Consider the following 16,304-nt stretch of genomic DNA (forward strand, 5'->3'; position numbering starts at 1 on the left):
GCATCGAAATTTCCCTTTCTTTATTATGGATACTCCAATTAAAAATCTTAATAAAATAGTGAAAAAACAGTCTGTAGGTAAACAACCATGTCTTAAAGATTCTGAGCAGCAATCCTCACCATTTGTAACACCTGTTGTACCTCATTTTTTTATATTGCACTCACTTTCAGACAAACCTTTAGGACAAATGTCTCTCTATTTCATTGAGAAGGGACTAGAGGGACTTGCTGGCTCTCCAAAGCCAGTAAAAAAGCTTTGATCTGGTGACATATTGGTGGAAACATCCACATCTCAACATGGTGTACTCCTGTTGCATTCAAAAGCAATTTGGGATATACCTATAGAGGTTGAATTCATCATGAGGAGTTATTGTTGAGAGGGATTTGAAGAACGTCCCAGAGTCAGAGATTCTTGTTGGTTTCTCCACCCAAGGAGTTTCTGCTGTGAGGAGTATCTCCATTCGTAAAGATGGAATTATGGTGCCAACAAATGTCCTCATTCTGACATTGACATCACCTTGTCTGCCTGCCACCATCAAGGCAGGTTATCTATATGCTTATGAATGTGAAACGGACCCTCATTGTATTAATTGCAATGACTCTCACCCCTCCTAATTTCGTTCTTGCCCTAAATGGTTGGAAGAAAAAAGAGGTGCAGCGTTTGAAAACGATTCATAACATTACCTATCCTGAGGCTCAAAAACTGCTGTCCACCACCTCATCTCGGACGTATGCTGCTGCATTTCCACAGCTACTAAGGGAATGCAGACAGATTTCTTTGTGCCTCCTAAAGAATCGTTCTCGAAACAGACAAAAACTCTTTTGACCTCCATGGTAGAAAAAGTTGACAAATCAACTTAGACACTTATCTCTATCCCTTATATACATTCCACTAAACCCCAAGTTCCACATCCTTTGGTTCCAGGTACAGGCATTTTCTCGGATCCATCTTCCTCTCTTACCCCAAGATGCAAAACAATCATTTGTTCACGTCCTTATGGCCACCATGATACAATGGAAATGTCAAGATATACATTCTAATCTGGATGACATCAAAACACTGACTGCTTTCTACCATCCTATTTGTCTCTCCTTACAGGAAACCTTTCTGAAGCCTGCCGATACAGTCACATTTCGGCAGTTTTCTTTATACAGAAATGACAGGCTGTGTGATGGACGAGTTCATGGAGGGGTAGCACAGTTAATTGAACAGCATGTGCCCACCCTGTCTTTGCCACTTGACACACCCTTAGAGGCAGTAGCCATCTGTGCCTCCTTGGGTCATACCATCACTGTTTGTTCTCTCTATCTGTCACCTGGAGAGACATATGATCAATCAGACCTTGATGCTCTCTTTGAACATTTTCCATCTCCCTTTTTTATTCTCGGGGACTTTAATGGACATCGTCCCTTCTGAGGAAGTGCAGGTATTGATAGGAGGGGTCACTCTGTAGAGCATATGCTCTCTGATCACAACCTTTCTCTACTCAATACTGGTTCTTCTACTTATTTCCATGTGCTTAGTCAGTCCTTTACTGCTATTGATCTCTCAATTTGCTCCCCTTCATTATTTTCCCATTTTTCATGGAGGGTTGACAATAATCCACGAGGCATTGATCATTTTCCTATGATCTTGAGAGAGACTGGCCATGGTCCATGCCACCTGACCTGCGTGCTCCGGTGGAAGCTGGATTAGGCAAACTGGCTTTCTTTCACTGCTCTTGCAGAACTTGATCCTGCCATTTGTCTGTAAGCCATCAATAGATGACTGTGTGGCAGCAGTAACTGACTGTATTATATAAGCAGCTGCTCAATGTATTTCTAAAACTTCGACATGTTTTCCACTATATTCTCATCCATGGTGGAATTCTGCCTGCCACATGGCATGGAAGGCTCAAAAATGCGCATGGGGTACTTTTCGTAGATATCCCACACTCTTGAATTGCATTGCTTTCCAGTGGGCCTGTGCACATGCTCGATGGGTAAGATGTCAAAGCCAGAAGGAATATTGGATTAAGTTCACAAGCAGCATATCCTCTACCACCAGTTCCAAAGTCATTTGGGACAAGAATCGAAAGGTCAGTGGGCAATATCACTCTGCCCCCCTCAATTTTGCTCTCTGATGGCCAGGAAGTAACTGATACCCAGAGCATCACCAATACTCTAGGTGAAAGCTTTTGCCAGGTATCTAGCACTTCTGTCTCTTCTTCCACCTTCTTGGCCATCAAGACTCAGGCAGAGTGATAACCTCTTTCCTTTTGAGCTGATTGTCTCTATGACTATAATCATCTCTCTACACTGGTGGAACTCCAACTTCATCGGTCTGGCAGTACATCAGTTGGACCTGATGATGTACACTATGGAATGCTGCTCCATCTATCTTCTGCTTTTCTTGCTTTCCTTCTAATTGTGTTTAACTGAATCTGGCAGGAGAATGTCTTTCCTGATGCCTGGTGCCAGGCTATTATCCTACCTTTCTTTAAGCCTGGGAAGGATCCCAAGATTCCTTCAAACTACCGTCCAATTGCTTTGACGAGCTGTCTCTATAAAACCTTAGAAAGGGTTGTTAATGCTCGTCTTTTTTGGTTCCTTGAATCAAACAACCTCCTCTCGCCCACCCAGTGTGGGTTCCGACAACAGTGCTCTACCATGGACTACCTGATTCGACTTGAAATGTCAATCAGAGAAGCCTTTCTCAAACAACAACATCTTGTGTCAATATTCTCTGACATTGAGAAGGCTTATGATACAACATGGAGGTGGCATTTTGCGAGACCTCCATATATGTGGGTTACATGGCTATTTGCCCATTTTTATTAATATTTTAATGGACAGGAAATTCTGAGTTCATGTGGGTTCGACACCTTCACATTCTTTTCTACAGGAACTTTGAGTCTCTCAGAGCTGTGTTCTGAGTGTCACTCTTTTCAGTATAAAAATTAATGCCATCACTGAACAACTCCCTCTCACTGTTGCAAACGGGCTCTATGTCGACGACTTTCACATCTTGTGTCAGTCATCAAACATGAGGTGTATTGTGAGGCAGCTTTACCCTCTCTTTCTTTAAACCTGTTTACATGAATTTTTGCTGCCTACAGGGTATTCACCCTGATCCTGAACTCTATATCGGTGAAGTTGTGCTGCCTGTGGTCTCTGATACTAAGTTCTTGGGGCTTATCTTTAACTGTAAGCTAACCTTTATACCTCACATCAAGCAGCTATGGTTCAAATGTACAAGAGCACTGAACATCCTCCATGTCCTCTCTATCACCACTTGGGGAGCAGATCAACATTCTATGCTAAAGATATATTGTGCTCTTATTCGATCGAAACTCGACTATGGATCACTGGTCTATGGCTGTGCCAGACCATCGGCCTTAAAGATGCTAGACCCTGTTCATCATCAAGGACTTTGGCTCTGCACTGGGGCTTTCCACACTTCCCCAGTTCACAGCTTATACATAGAGTCTCATGAACCTTCTTTGGACCTCTTTCGTTTGCAACTGTCTTTACTATGTGCTTTGAAACTTCATTCCATACCAAAGCATCCCACCTGGGGTTGTGTTTTCTTTCTTTGATGGGCCATGCTTTTTCAGACCAGATGATCTGCCACTGCTTCTCTTGGCCTTCGTATCCAGGCACAGTTAGATGAATTGGGTCTGTCCTTGGATAACATTGCTGTATCCACTGGTCAGCCCATCCCACCATGGCTTCTTACAGTCCCCAGTTGTGACCTATCTTTAAGTCATCTGAGAAAAGTAGACACTCCTGATTGGAAATACTGTCTGCTATTTGCTGAACATCTTTTGAACCATCCTTCCATTCCTATTTATACAGATGGTTCGAAATCAGGTGACTGTGTGGGCTCTGTCATGGTTTGTTGTAGTTCTACAGCTTCTGTGTTCACTGCTGAACTGTATGCCATTTCTCTTGCCCTGGATCACACAGAAGTTAAGCAGTACTTGAACTGCACGAGTTATACTGACTCGCTTATTTCTCTACTGGCCCTGGGATTGGTTCACACCCTGTTCTCACCAATATTCAAAACTGACTGGCCTATTTCTCTTTTACATCTACTTCTATCCAGTTTTTCTTGATACCAGGCCACGTTGGTATTTGCGGGAATGAGCTAGCTGATACTGCAGCTAACTCTATCTGCTCTAGCACTGTCACCACTGTGCCTGTCCCATACATGGACTATGGTCCTGTATTCAAGGATCGGTTTCATGCCAGCTAGCAGTTGACTTGGAGTGAGCAACGCGAAAATAAGTTTTCCAAATAAAACCCTATATTGGACTTTGGCTGTCTTGTTTCTGTAAGGATCGGAAAGAGGAAGTTGTTCTAACTAGACTATGCATTGGTCACAGTTTTTTAACTCATTGTTTTCTTTTATCTGGAACTGATGCATCAGTGTGTAGTTTGTGTAATGCTCGGATCACAATGAGACACATTTTACTTTCTTGTCATCGTTATGATTCACAACGATGACACTATTTTAAGCACGTTCTGTCCTAAAGTTTGCTCATAATGTTAGTGTTATTGGTGATCGTGACACTGTTCACCTTGGTAATGTTTTTAGTTTTTTAAAGGCCATTAATCTTTTTAATGTCATTTAAGTTTTGTAATATATACTTTACACCGCATTAAAATGTGGCTCCCTTTTACAAATCACAGTTCATCTAGTTCAATCTGAAATTAGAAACTGACTATAATGTTAAGTAACTTGAAACCAGGACTAGAAAGGCCAATTTCAGGTGACTGGCAGTGGTTTTTGTACTTATCTGTTAGTCTTCCTGGCGAGTTATGATTATTACCGTCATGCAACAGAAAGTCCTTTACAACTTGAATTACTGTAGTTTTTCTCTTAACATTGTAGACTAGATGTAAATATTGGTTTTATGCTATTTATTTATTTTTTAACTTTGTTTTGTTTTACTTTAATTTTCTTTTATGAATTTTACTGAATTTACTTTTACCTTTTTAACGGACATTTGGCACAGATAGCCTAGCTGCTTTGTGCCATAAAACACTAAATCAACCAACCAACCAACCATTTAAGTCTTGAAGTGTGAGAAAAAAAAAATTATTTATAAAGATCTGAAGTAGGGTAAAATTAGAAATTAAATATTTCCTCTATCAGTGAGATATCAAATTTTCAAAAAAGAATTATAATATTGAAAATTGTTTGTGAAAGTTTAAATTATCAAGTTTTTATCACATCTAGAATTTCTAGATTAATAAAAGAATGTTCTAGATCTAAAATGTAGCTTCACAACTCAGCTTGAAATTTTGCTATAAAATAAAGGATTATATGCCTGTTAATTAAACTTGTTTGTTACTTGCTGTAAGGATAATTTGTTTTTTTCATCAGGTTTTTAGTGCGTGCTTCCTACATGGAAATTTATAATGAAGAAGTTCGAGATCTCTTGGGAAAAGACCAAAATGTTCATTTGGAGGTTAGCTTGTTTTTCATACTTTATTACCTGATCCTAAACTTTTCAAAAGCCTTTTTTTTTTAATCCATTGTACTTTTGTTGTTTTAAAACCTCTAAAGATGAAACAGAATGAACAGTATAGGAGCAATACTTGACTGTAGTTACATGTCTAGGAATCTCAATGTATTAAGTCTTTCTCTTAGTCAGCTGTGTTTTTATGTGTAGATTAGTTAAAAATAACAAAAAATATAAATAATTTAAGAATATAAAAATACCAACTGAGCTAAATAAACTTTTGAAATTATTAGTGATATTCAGTTGTATGTTTATTGCCAGTGAATTGTTTATCCCTCTTGCTATGGGCTTCCTTTTCTGTGCATATCATGTGGTTTTTCTGAGTTATCTTCAAAATTTAATAACATTATTTTGTTGTTATGGTATATGAATAAATTTTACATGAAAATGTAGTTAGTAATCTAAATTTTAACATTATATAAGTTTTAAGTTTATAAGGCACTGTTAAAAGAAATTCTAAATTCCCGTATTATGAGAATTGGGACATTCGTTCTCTACGTATTCTCCTCTTCTCTATTTTATTTACCACCCCTCCAAGAAAAATGAAATGTAAAGTAAATTACTTGTTATACTGTTATAATTATGAAATTGAAACAAATATAGGTGCTTACCTTTTTTGATGTTTTAATGAGTAAAAATAAGAATAAATTGGAAACTACCATTAATTGCAAACCTTTTCCTGTAATCGTTCCACCACATAAAAAAATCATGTCACACTAAATCTCAAAAATCTATTGTTTTATTACTTTTATGTGGATAGTATACTAAAATTATGTTATGAACAGGATGATATTAACAATGAGTTATTACCTATTAAAGCACATAGCTGTAGAATGAGGTTTTAATCCTACTGTTTGTTATTGACAGCTATTAAGAAACTAAGGAACAGAGATTATTAAGTTAAAACCATTTGATAAAAATAGTAAAACAAGAAAACTGTTTGGTACTATCATTTATACCAGGTTTATTTTGTGAAGTAATGAAAAATTTAAAAGACAAATGAATATTTTCCCAGCATACAAAGCAATAAACAAAGCCAAATTTTCAATATAGATAAAGATAAAATTGATTTAATGGAAAAATTTGGTAGATATAAATTATCATGTGAATGTAAAATAGCTTAAAATTCAGAATTAATAAACACAAAAGAAATGTTAAAAATAATAAATTGCTATTTAGCAGAACACATCAATGAAGTGAAACATGCAATTCAATGTTATTTTAGCACAAGCCTGGAAATTTTATTTAGTATAAATGTAAGTGAATCTATTGAGATAATTAAGTATAAAAAGTAAATTTAAATTACTAAATAAGGATGATGGACCTGATAGAAATGTTGTCAGTAGATGGTATGAAATTCTTTAATATGTAAATTGGTACTCTGGTAATTGTATAAAAAAGTGTTATGTTTTGCAAAACATAACACTCTCTGAGGATGAAGAACTGATATATGTCAAAACATGTGGAGTGCATGAGACTGTTTTCCAGTCTCCTTGGACTTTTTTATGTATTTTAATCTTGTATGGTAAGTTATTGTATGTTTGAGATTGAAAACTGTTGTACTTTTAGAATTGTTTTGAAATAATTGGGAGTTGTTTTTTATATTGAATATTACACAAGGAATTTTTAAAGGTTACTATTGTATGTTCATGCAACAATTCAAGAAAAAAAACACAAAACAGACACATGCCGGACTTTTCATAGTACCTGAAGAATCTTATTAGAAATGTTTGTTTTGCTAAAGTTGTCCAAGGCATGATATTGTTGAAATTTAATGCAATAAGTTAAGAAGCTAGCCAGAGAAAGAATAAATTAAGAGAGTAAATAAAAAGCTAGCTGCAGACACAATATTTTTAAAAGCTAACCTGGTAACTTAACTATATAGCTAGAGACAGTATTATTGAAAGTTAATATAGTAATTTAAGAACACTAGATGCACAATACTGCTGAAAGATAATATAATAACTTATGAAATTAATCTAACAAACAATATTACTTAAGGTTAACAGAGCAACTTAAGAAACTAACCAAAAATACAATGTAGCTAAAAAAGTTAGCTAGTGGTACAATATTATTCAAAATCAACAGAGTAACTTCAGAAACTAACCATGCAGAAAATCTCATTGAATATTAATAAAGTTATTACAGAAACTAGACAGATACAGTGTTGTTAAAAATTACTACTGTAACAAAGAACCTGCTGAGAAAGACAATAGTGTTGAGAGCTAATATAGTAATTTAAGAAATTAGTGAGAAATGCAGTAATGTCAATAAATAAAGTTGTTATTTATACAGGTAGTCAGACATCACAGTATTATTAGAAATTAATAGAGTAATTTAATAAAAATACTGAGAGACAATACTGTTGAAAGTTAACTTGGTAATTTAAGAAGCAAACCAGTGGCAATATTGCTGGAAGTTAAAACTGTAAATTGAGAAAATAATTAGTAATACTTTACTGCTTAAAGTTAAGAATGTAATGTAAATAAATAAATAACTAATGGCACTTACTGCTGAAAGTTAATCTTTCAAGGAACTTATCAGACATAATACAGTTGGAAATTAAAAGAGCACTTTAGAAACTAGTGAGAGACACAAGATTGTTGAAAATTAACAGTTATTTCAGAAACTAATTAGAGATAAATATTATTTACAAAACATATGTATCTCTAATGACAGCTATTTCTCAATTTTTAGGATTTCCACTCTTTGTCCATATAATTACTGAATGCACTTGCTTCAGTCATTTATACCCCACTTGAATTGCCTTTGTAAATTCTAATTTACACTGCAATTTTGAACATGGTTGGTGTTTCTGTGGTTATATCATTGTTTAACAACAACACAAAAAAAACAAAACGTGCTGACAGTTATGTGTTTCTGAGTTAATATTTATATTATGGAATCCAACCAGACTTCTTTTTCATCTCTGCTATTTGTTGTTTGTTAACAGCCAGGGGAGAGGCATCACTTTCATTTGAAGCTGACAGTGATATGATCTGTTGCAAGATGGATAAATTCATGCAGACAAAGGGTGTATGTCTGGGGAGGTTCTGAGGCAGCTTTTACAAATGACCTGGGACTGGCTAGGGAGAACTTAGACTTGCTTTTTCTGGCTTCTTTCACTTTGATGGCTTCAACAGAAAATAATTTTGATCAGCCTCTTACAGCCCTTTTTCTTCAGTTAGTTACTTGACTTTGTGAGGTTTGGAGGATCTCTCCAATTGCAATTGAATCTACTCCTTCCTTTTTGACAGAAAAGATAGCAAGTGACTTCTTGGTTTTTCCTCTTCCTCTTTGTATTGCTGTTCATGCTGGGAGCTTAGCCACTCAGTTACATTATGGAATACCAATGCCTTGTCACCTATATTGGAACAGCATGCTTCGGCTTATCACTGCCAGGAGGAGATATTCTCAAGGGATGAACTCCCTATTTGACTTGTTAGGATGTAGATAGGAACCTGTGATCACTTTAAAAACAGATCACAATTTTCTTGGGTTAGGCTTACTTTTACAACTGTTACGAGGTATTTATCCAACTTTTGTCTAAAGCACATCAGTATTCTCTGCAGTTATTTGACGACGAATTGTGATTTTGCCAATGTCTACCTCCTTGAGATTGCCTTCTTGAGTTTTCTTTGGTCTCCTGGTTGGTGTGTTCTTGGGATTTATTGGCTAGAGACACTCTGTTAGAAAGTGTTCATTTACAATCTGCTGCACTCTGGGACTTATGGGAATCTCCATTTCTTTGTCCCATGTTGTTTGCCAAAATTCCAGAAATGTAAGAATCATGAACTGATAAAGCCTGTTTACATTCTTGTTTGTCGTCATTGGCTTCTCACCTTTCCTCAGCATCTGGTGCTAATTTTGGAATGTCAACATTTTCATCTCCAACAGATCTATGGCAAGTGGACCTTTGTTTCCACATCATAAGAGAATTGTTAGTGTAAAGAGCAGTAGAGACTGTTGATCCTGTTCTTCCAGAATTTTATTCCTGTTTATTCATTTTACCCAAGAAGACAGGAGATTGGCATCCAATCAGCAATCTTTCTTGGCTCAACCAACTATTAGATCCTTCTCACTTTACTATGGAATATTTTCTCAACCTATAATTGCACTTTACATTAGAGCTCCAGATGACCAAGTTCAATATTACCAAATGCTTTACTCTATATTCCTATAGTAGAATCTTCCCAGAGATTTCTTAGATGTGTGCACAAGGTTTAGGGCTCTTACGTTTTGTCTTGCATCAGCATGTTATGTCTTTTGCAGAGTTGTTAGAGCTTTTTCTCATCACCTGCATTCTTTGGACCTGTGAACCCATCATTATATGGATGACTGGTTCCTGCTAGCACCATCCCATCAATTTACAGAACAATACTCTCAGATTTTCCTTTCAGAAGCCACAAAAGTGGGCTTTTCTTATACTGGAGAAATCCATTCTGTCACCAATGTGGTATCTCGTCCATGTGGGTGTATTTTTCAATGCTCACTTAAGTCCCATTTAACCAATCCCTATCCAGTCCCAAGTGTTATAAAAATTTTGCTTGTGAAATTTGAAAATGTTCCAATGCATAGAAGTATTTTCAATCTTAAAATGAAAATTACTTTGCATGTTGCCTGTCCAACATGTGAAATGAAAAATAGACATGAGAAAATATAGATTAACAAATCTTAAGATTTAATAAAAATCTGGTATTTTGAATATATATGAAAGCATTGTAATGTTTACTGATAATATTTTAAATTTCTTAAATATATGCTTACTAATTTCAAAGTTATAACATAAGAACTATGACAAACAGAAATTGGTCATGAGGTGGGTCCAAGGGGCTGAGCTCATGCTTAGAGTCAAAGAAAGTAACCAGAGAGATGCATATTATTGAGAGTTAATAAAGTAATTAAATCTACTGATGAAAGAGGTGATATTGTTGAAAGTTAACATTGTTACTAAAGAAACTAACCAAAGACTAGTTGTTGAAAGTTACTAGTTATTTGAGAAATTATTCAGTGACGCAACAAGAAACTAAGTGTTTTTCTTTTATATTTGGCTGTGATTGAAATCTTGTATAGGTGAAAGAAAGGCCTGATGTAGGTGTTTATGTGAAAGACCTCTCTGCATTTGTAGTAAATACAGCTGATGAACTTGATAGGATCATGACTCTTGGGAACAAAAACAGTGAGTGTTTTTTATTGATTCATGATATAAAATGTTGGCACTTTATCAATGTAACAATGATAAATTTTGTCCATAAGTGTAAGTGTGAACCATAAGATTTTGTATAAATCACTGGTATTTTGGAAGTAGATTTTCAACTAACAGCATCTTAAATATGTCCTATATCAGGGGTTCCCAACCGGTGGGTTGTGACCTCCCAGGGGGTCGCGAAGCCTTGTTAGAAGTAGCTTGGGATAACATTAATTTTATTTCATCAATTACATTTTCATGCTCTTACATTTTTTTTGTTTCGTGCAAAGCAAAACGCGTGTGCTACGTTAGTTCAATGTCATCAGGTGATATTATGGGTGTATGTATGCGTGCCTGTGAGTGAATGTGTATGTGTCTGCAACTGTAACTGTATGTATGTGTGTTGTGTACTAGTGAGTAGCGAATATGTGAGTGCACGAGCATGTACATATGCTTGTGTGTCTGTTTAGCTGTGATTAAGTGTGTGTGTGCTCGCTGTCGACACGTGAGTCACATGTCCGTTGCTGATTGGTGGATGACGAATCGCATGACTGGCCACGCTCCCTTCCCTCCCAATACTTACCCCATCATTACTCTACCTGCACCCCCCACAAGTAGTCAGTGTAAGATCTACAGTTGCCAAAGCGTTCATTATTCAACATTTTTATTTTATTTTAACAAGGAGATAAGTAAGCAGTATCACAGGAACAGGAGGCCCTGGCAAGGAACCCATTTTTACTGAACTTGATGTATCCAGCATCCCAGATGATATCCAAAATGAATTTCTGGATCTAAGGAACGACTCTTCAGCTCATGATCTCTTCAAGGTGAAATCCGTGACTCAGTTCTGGTGCGCTATGTATCAGTCAGATTGGATGTTGGAGATGACATGAGACTGGCTCTAACAAACGCTCGGCCACGAATTTCAAAGCTTGCTGCTGAAATGCAACATCAGGCATCTCACTAGCTGGGTTGGATAGCTGTTCAAACCTATGTTAATATTATTTTAAGAAATATATGTTCTTTTTGTGAATTCAGGTTGGTCCAATGTGATTTAATTTGCTAATAAATAATTACAGAATTTTTAAATATTTTTTTTAGATGTTTCTTTCCCTCTCCTTCACAGAAAATAAAAGAAAAATTAAGCTGCTGATAGTAAGCCTTAAGTAGGGGGTCACATGGGTTTCAAACTTTTAGGTAAGGGGTCGCGAGTGCCAAAAGGTTGGGAACCCCTGTCCTATATGAATATTCTGGCCAGGTAAACTTTTCAGGTATTTCTTAAATTATGGAAAATGTGTTTTTTTATTGTGTTAGCTGAAAAGAGATTGAAGAATATTATGCTTTGTATCAAATGCTTAATCTGAACTATTGCATTAAGAAGTTTTATTTAATATTGTTTTGGATGGAGTGAAGCATATAAAGATCTGAAAGTCTTTCTTCTCTTTAAATAAGATTTGTAAGTAATTGGTCTGAGCATGACAGTAAGATGAGTGGAATCTCTGTAGTTAATGTCTATAACATGATCTCTTAATCTAGGTAATGATTAATATCTAACATTTTGGTAATCATTGATTCATATTTTGGCTGTAAAGAATTGTTTTAGTCACATAAAACAATAAATGTGTAGAATCTAGCGAGAAGATAGAACATTTAATCTGCATTAACTACGTGTTGAGCACTTGTATCTTTTAATCCAGTTTTAATATATCTGAACATTGGTGATTTATTAGTTCTATACTCTGAAACTAGTGCAGAGATTTAGTAGATTTTATGGGAAAATAAAGATCCACTAATTATAAATTTTAATTTATAGAAAAACTGGACTTCAACTACATTTTGTGCAATTAATGGTTTTAGTTGAACAATTTTTTAAGTTGCAAGTAAATTGGTTCAGTTTTTTAAACTTATCAGTCCTTTTATGTATGAACTGTTTTTTTGATGGTTTTCAGGAACTGTTGGAGCAACCAATATGAATGCACACAGCTCTAGATCACACGCTATTTTCTCAATAACTGTGGAATCTAGTGAGAAAGGACTAGATGGACAACAGCATGTTCGCATGGGAAAGCTTCATTTAGTTGACTTAGCTGTGCGTATTAGTTTTCTTCAATATACTTGTATTTTAAATACTGTATAATATATTCACATTATCTGTATATGCCAAAATATTGTATTTTTTACTTTATTTTTGCTTTAAATCTAGCTTTGAATTTCAGATATAGTTGATTTTGCTAAGAGATTTTGATTTGAATGTTAGCATCTTCTGTTGTATTTGTATTTACTGTAATAATTTCATATTTAAGTTTAACTGTTGTTGTTTGAAATTCAAGTAGTTTTCCTTCCATAAAAGCTCTTGATTTTCAATTTTGGAGCAAAAATTGCATGTTTGATCAACAAATGCAAGGAAATGTTCAAGTTGAACTAAAACAGTTCTTTAATAAACAGTTTATTGGGAAAATGTAACCATCTTAAGCTGTCCTGTGGCTTGTGGGGGTTATTTATATTGTAAGTCTTTTTTATAAGTGCTTCAAAAGGTGTCATTTACAGATTCTAGTATTTTTTATTTGCTAACATCATGGCAACTTGAATACAATCTTGTTATTAGCCCAGTGCTATATTTGAAATATGAAGTTCAGAAGTCATTCTAAAGCATAGAATAATCTAAGATCTATAAACATAATAGACTATGGCACCTAAATGTGACCTAACCATCCACAGTTATTCAATAATGAGAGTTTATGTAACTGTAGCTATTATTATAGAAGTATTTGGTTATGAACAAGACTTGCAAACAGGTCATTAAATCATAAACATAACAGTTGAAATTGCAAAACCAATATTGTAAATATAGCCACTATCTACAGTTAGAAGCTGAAAATGTTGAGATTTGTGCAACAGTTTTTCATCTCACACTTCAATTCTGTGTTGTCCATGAATACGATCAGCTGATTAAATACTTTTGTACTTTTCATCTGGCTTTGGATCTGTGAAATATGGCATAAGTTATCTGAATAGGTCGTTCTCAGTATGTGACTGGATAACTATGGATGGACAACATAAATAAAACATGCTGCAGCAGGATGCTTCCAGTGGATCAAATAAATTAGTATTCATGGAATTTGTGGTACTTCTGTAAAACAGCTTCTTATAAATACAGGTTATAAAGAGGCAACCCCTTGGTGTGGATTCCTGTACGTGGTGAGGGGACCTCCCAGGGAAGGTTCTGTTCTGTCTGGTTACCTTCTCTGGGATCTAAACATCCACCCACGTGTTTGCCGTGCGTGGCGACCCGTGAAGGGGAGGAGAGGATCCTGGTGGTTGAGGGGTCCAACCCTAACACACCAATTTGGCCTTGAATTCCTGTAGACAGGCGGCCTTTGGGTGGCCCCTTTTGAGTCAATCGGCTGGTCCACTTGGGCTAGAGTCAACCAAGTACCAGTGTTGGAAGTTCTCAACGGGTGTTGTGGACGTTGTGCCTGATGCTGGTGTTTAGGTATAGTGCTCACGAAACCCTAGCGTTGCTGCATTGTCTTTGCATGACTTTGTAGTGCATTCCCTTGTATGGCTTCATGGTGGGTGGGGTCAGTGGGTACCGAAATTTTTAATTTTTCCTATGGATCCTCCTTCAAAAAATTTAAATAAAATAGCGAAAAAACAGTCAATGGGTAAGCAACCACGTCTTGAAGACTCTGAACAGCAATCTTCAACATCTGTAACACACGTACCTCATTTTCTTATATTACATTCTCTTTCAGAAAAACCTTTAGGGCAATTGTCCCCCTTTTTTATTCAGAAGGGACTAGAGGGACTTGCTGGCTCTCCAAAGTCAGTAAAGAAGTTTCGATCTGGAGACATATTGGTTGAAACATCCACATCGCAACACAGTGAACTCCTCTTGAATTCAAAGGCAATTGGGGATATACCTATTGAGGTTACACCTCATGCTACTTTGAATTCATCACGAGGAGTTATTGTTGAAAGGAATTTGAAGAACGTCCCCAAGTCAGAGATTCTCGCTGGTCTCTCCACTCAAGGAGTGTCTGCAGTGAGGCGCATCTCCACTCACAAACATGGAGTTACACTGCCAACAGATACCCTCATTTTGACATTTACTTCATCACGTGCACCTGCCACCATCAAAGCAGGTTATCTAATTTGCAGGGTACGGCCATACATTCCAAACCCTCTCCGATGTTTCCGATGTCAGAGATTCGGCCACTCAAAGACATCATGTCGTGGTTCCCTGACATGTGCTCGTTGTGGGGGCAAGGACCACGATGCCTATGAATGTGACATGGACCCACATTGCATCAACTGCAATGGTTCTCACACCTCCTACTTTTGTTCTTGCCCAAAATGGTTGGAGGAAAAAGAGGTGCAGCGTTTGAAAACGATCCATAACATTAGTTATTCTGAGGCTCGGAAATTGCTGCCCACCACTCCATCTTGGACATATGCTGCTGCACTTCATTCCACAACTACAGTGGGAGTGCAGACAGATCTCTCTATGCCTCCAAGAGAATCTTTTTTAAAACAAATGAAAAGCCTTTTGACCTCCATGGTTAAAAAAGGTTGATAAATCGACTTCCACACCCATCTTTGTTCCTCCCACACGTTCCAACAAACCTCAATATCCACATCCTTCAGTTTCAAATACAGTCATTTCTTCTGATACATCTTTTTCTCCTATCCCAAGAGGCAAAACAATCATTCATTTGCATCCTCAGTCACTGGAATCCCCTTCCAATAACAAAGACCTACTCACTCGACCCAGGGCAGGATCCATGGAGGTTGATAGACCTCCTCCGACTAAGAACAGTAAGGAAAAAAGACGTGGTCGTAAACAGAAGGGTTCTCCAGCCAATTCACCTACACGTCATTAAAAATGGCCACCTTGATACAATGATACTGTCAAGGTTTATGTTCTAATCTGGATGATATCAAAACACTGATTGCTTCCTACCATCCTGTTTGTCTTTCCTTACAAGAAAAATTTCTCAAACCTGCTGATACAGTCACCATTCGGCAGTTTTCTCTGTACAGAAATGACAGGCTGTGTGGTGGTAGAGTACATGGAGGGGTGGCACTATTGGTTGATCAGCATGTGCCCACCCTGTCTTTGTCACTTAACACACCCTTGGAGGCCGTAGCCATTCGTGTTTCCTTGGGTCATGCCATCACTGTTTGTTCTCTCTACCTGTCCCTTGGAGAGACATATGATCAATCAGATCTTGAACAGTTGCCGTCTTCATTTCTAATCCTGGGGGACTTTAATGGACATCATCCCCTCTGGGGAAGTGCTGTTATTGATGGGAGGGGTTGCTCTATAGAGTGTATGCTCTCTGATCACAATCTTTCTCTTTTCAATACTGGTGCTTCCACTTATTTTCATGCACCTAGTCAGTCCTTTACTGCTATTGATCTCTTGGTTTGGTCCCCTTCATTATTCTCCCATTTTTCATGGAGGGTTGACAATAATCCACCAGGCAGTGATCATTTTCCTATCCTTTTGAGAGAGACTGCCCATGATTGATGCCATTCTACCCGCGTGCCCCAGTGAAAGCTGGATCAGGCAGACTGGTCCAGTTTCACTGCTCTCGCAGAACT

General features: G+C 36.9%; 1 protein-coding gene across 1 annotated transcript in view; it reads left to right on the top strand.

Annotated features, from left to right (window-relative positions):
* The window catches only part of LOC143256788 (kinesin-like protein KIF3A), a 79,827-nt gene that overhangs the window by 35,818 nt on the left and 27,705 nt on the right, over nt 1–16,304 (top strand). Inside the window, exons 6-8 of the mRNA XM_076514463.1 lie at nt 5,371–5,455; nt 10,583–10,688; nt 12,647–12,786. Of these exons, the coding sequence (XP_076370578.1) occupies nt 5,371–5,455; nt 10,583–10,688; nt 12,647–12,786 (331 nt within the window). The remainder of the gene's footprint in view (nt 1–5,370; nt 5,456–10,582; nt 10,689–12,646; nt 12,787–16,304) is intronic.

This window comes from Tachypleus tridentatus, chromosome 1 (genome assembly GCF_004210375.1).
Source record: "Tachypleus tridentatus isolate NWPU-2018 chromosome 1, ASM421037v1, whole genome shotgun sequence".
Taxonomy (NCBI): domain Eukaryota; kingdom Metazoa; phylum Arthropoda; class Merostomata; order Xiphosura; family Limulidae; genus Tachypleus; species Tachypleus tridentatus.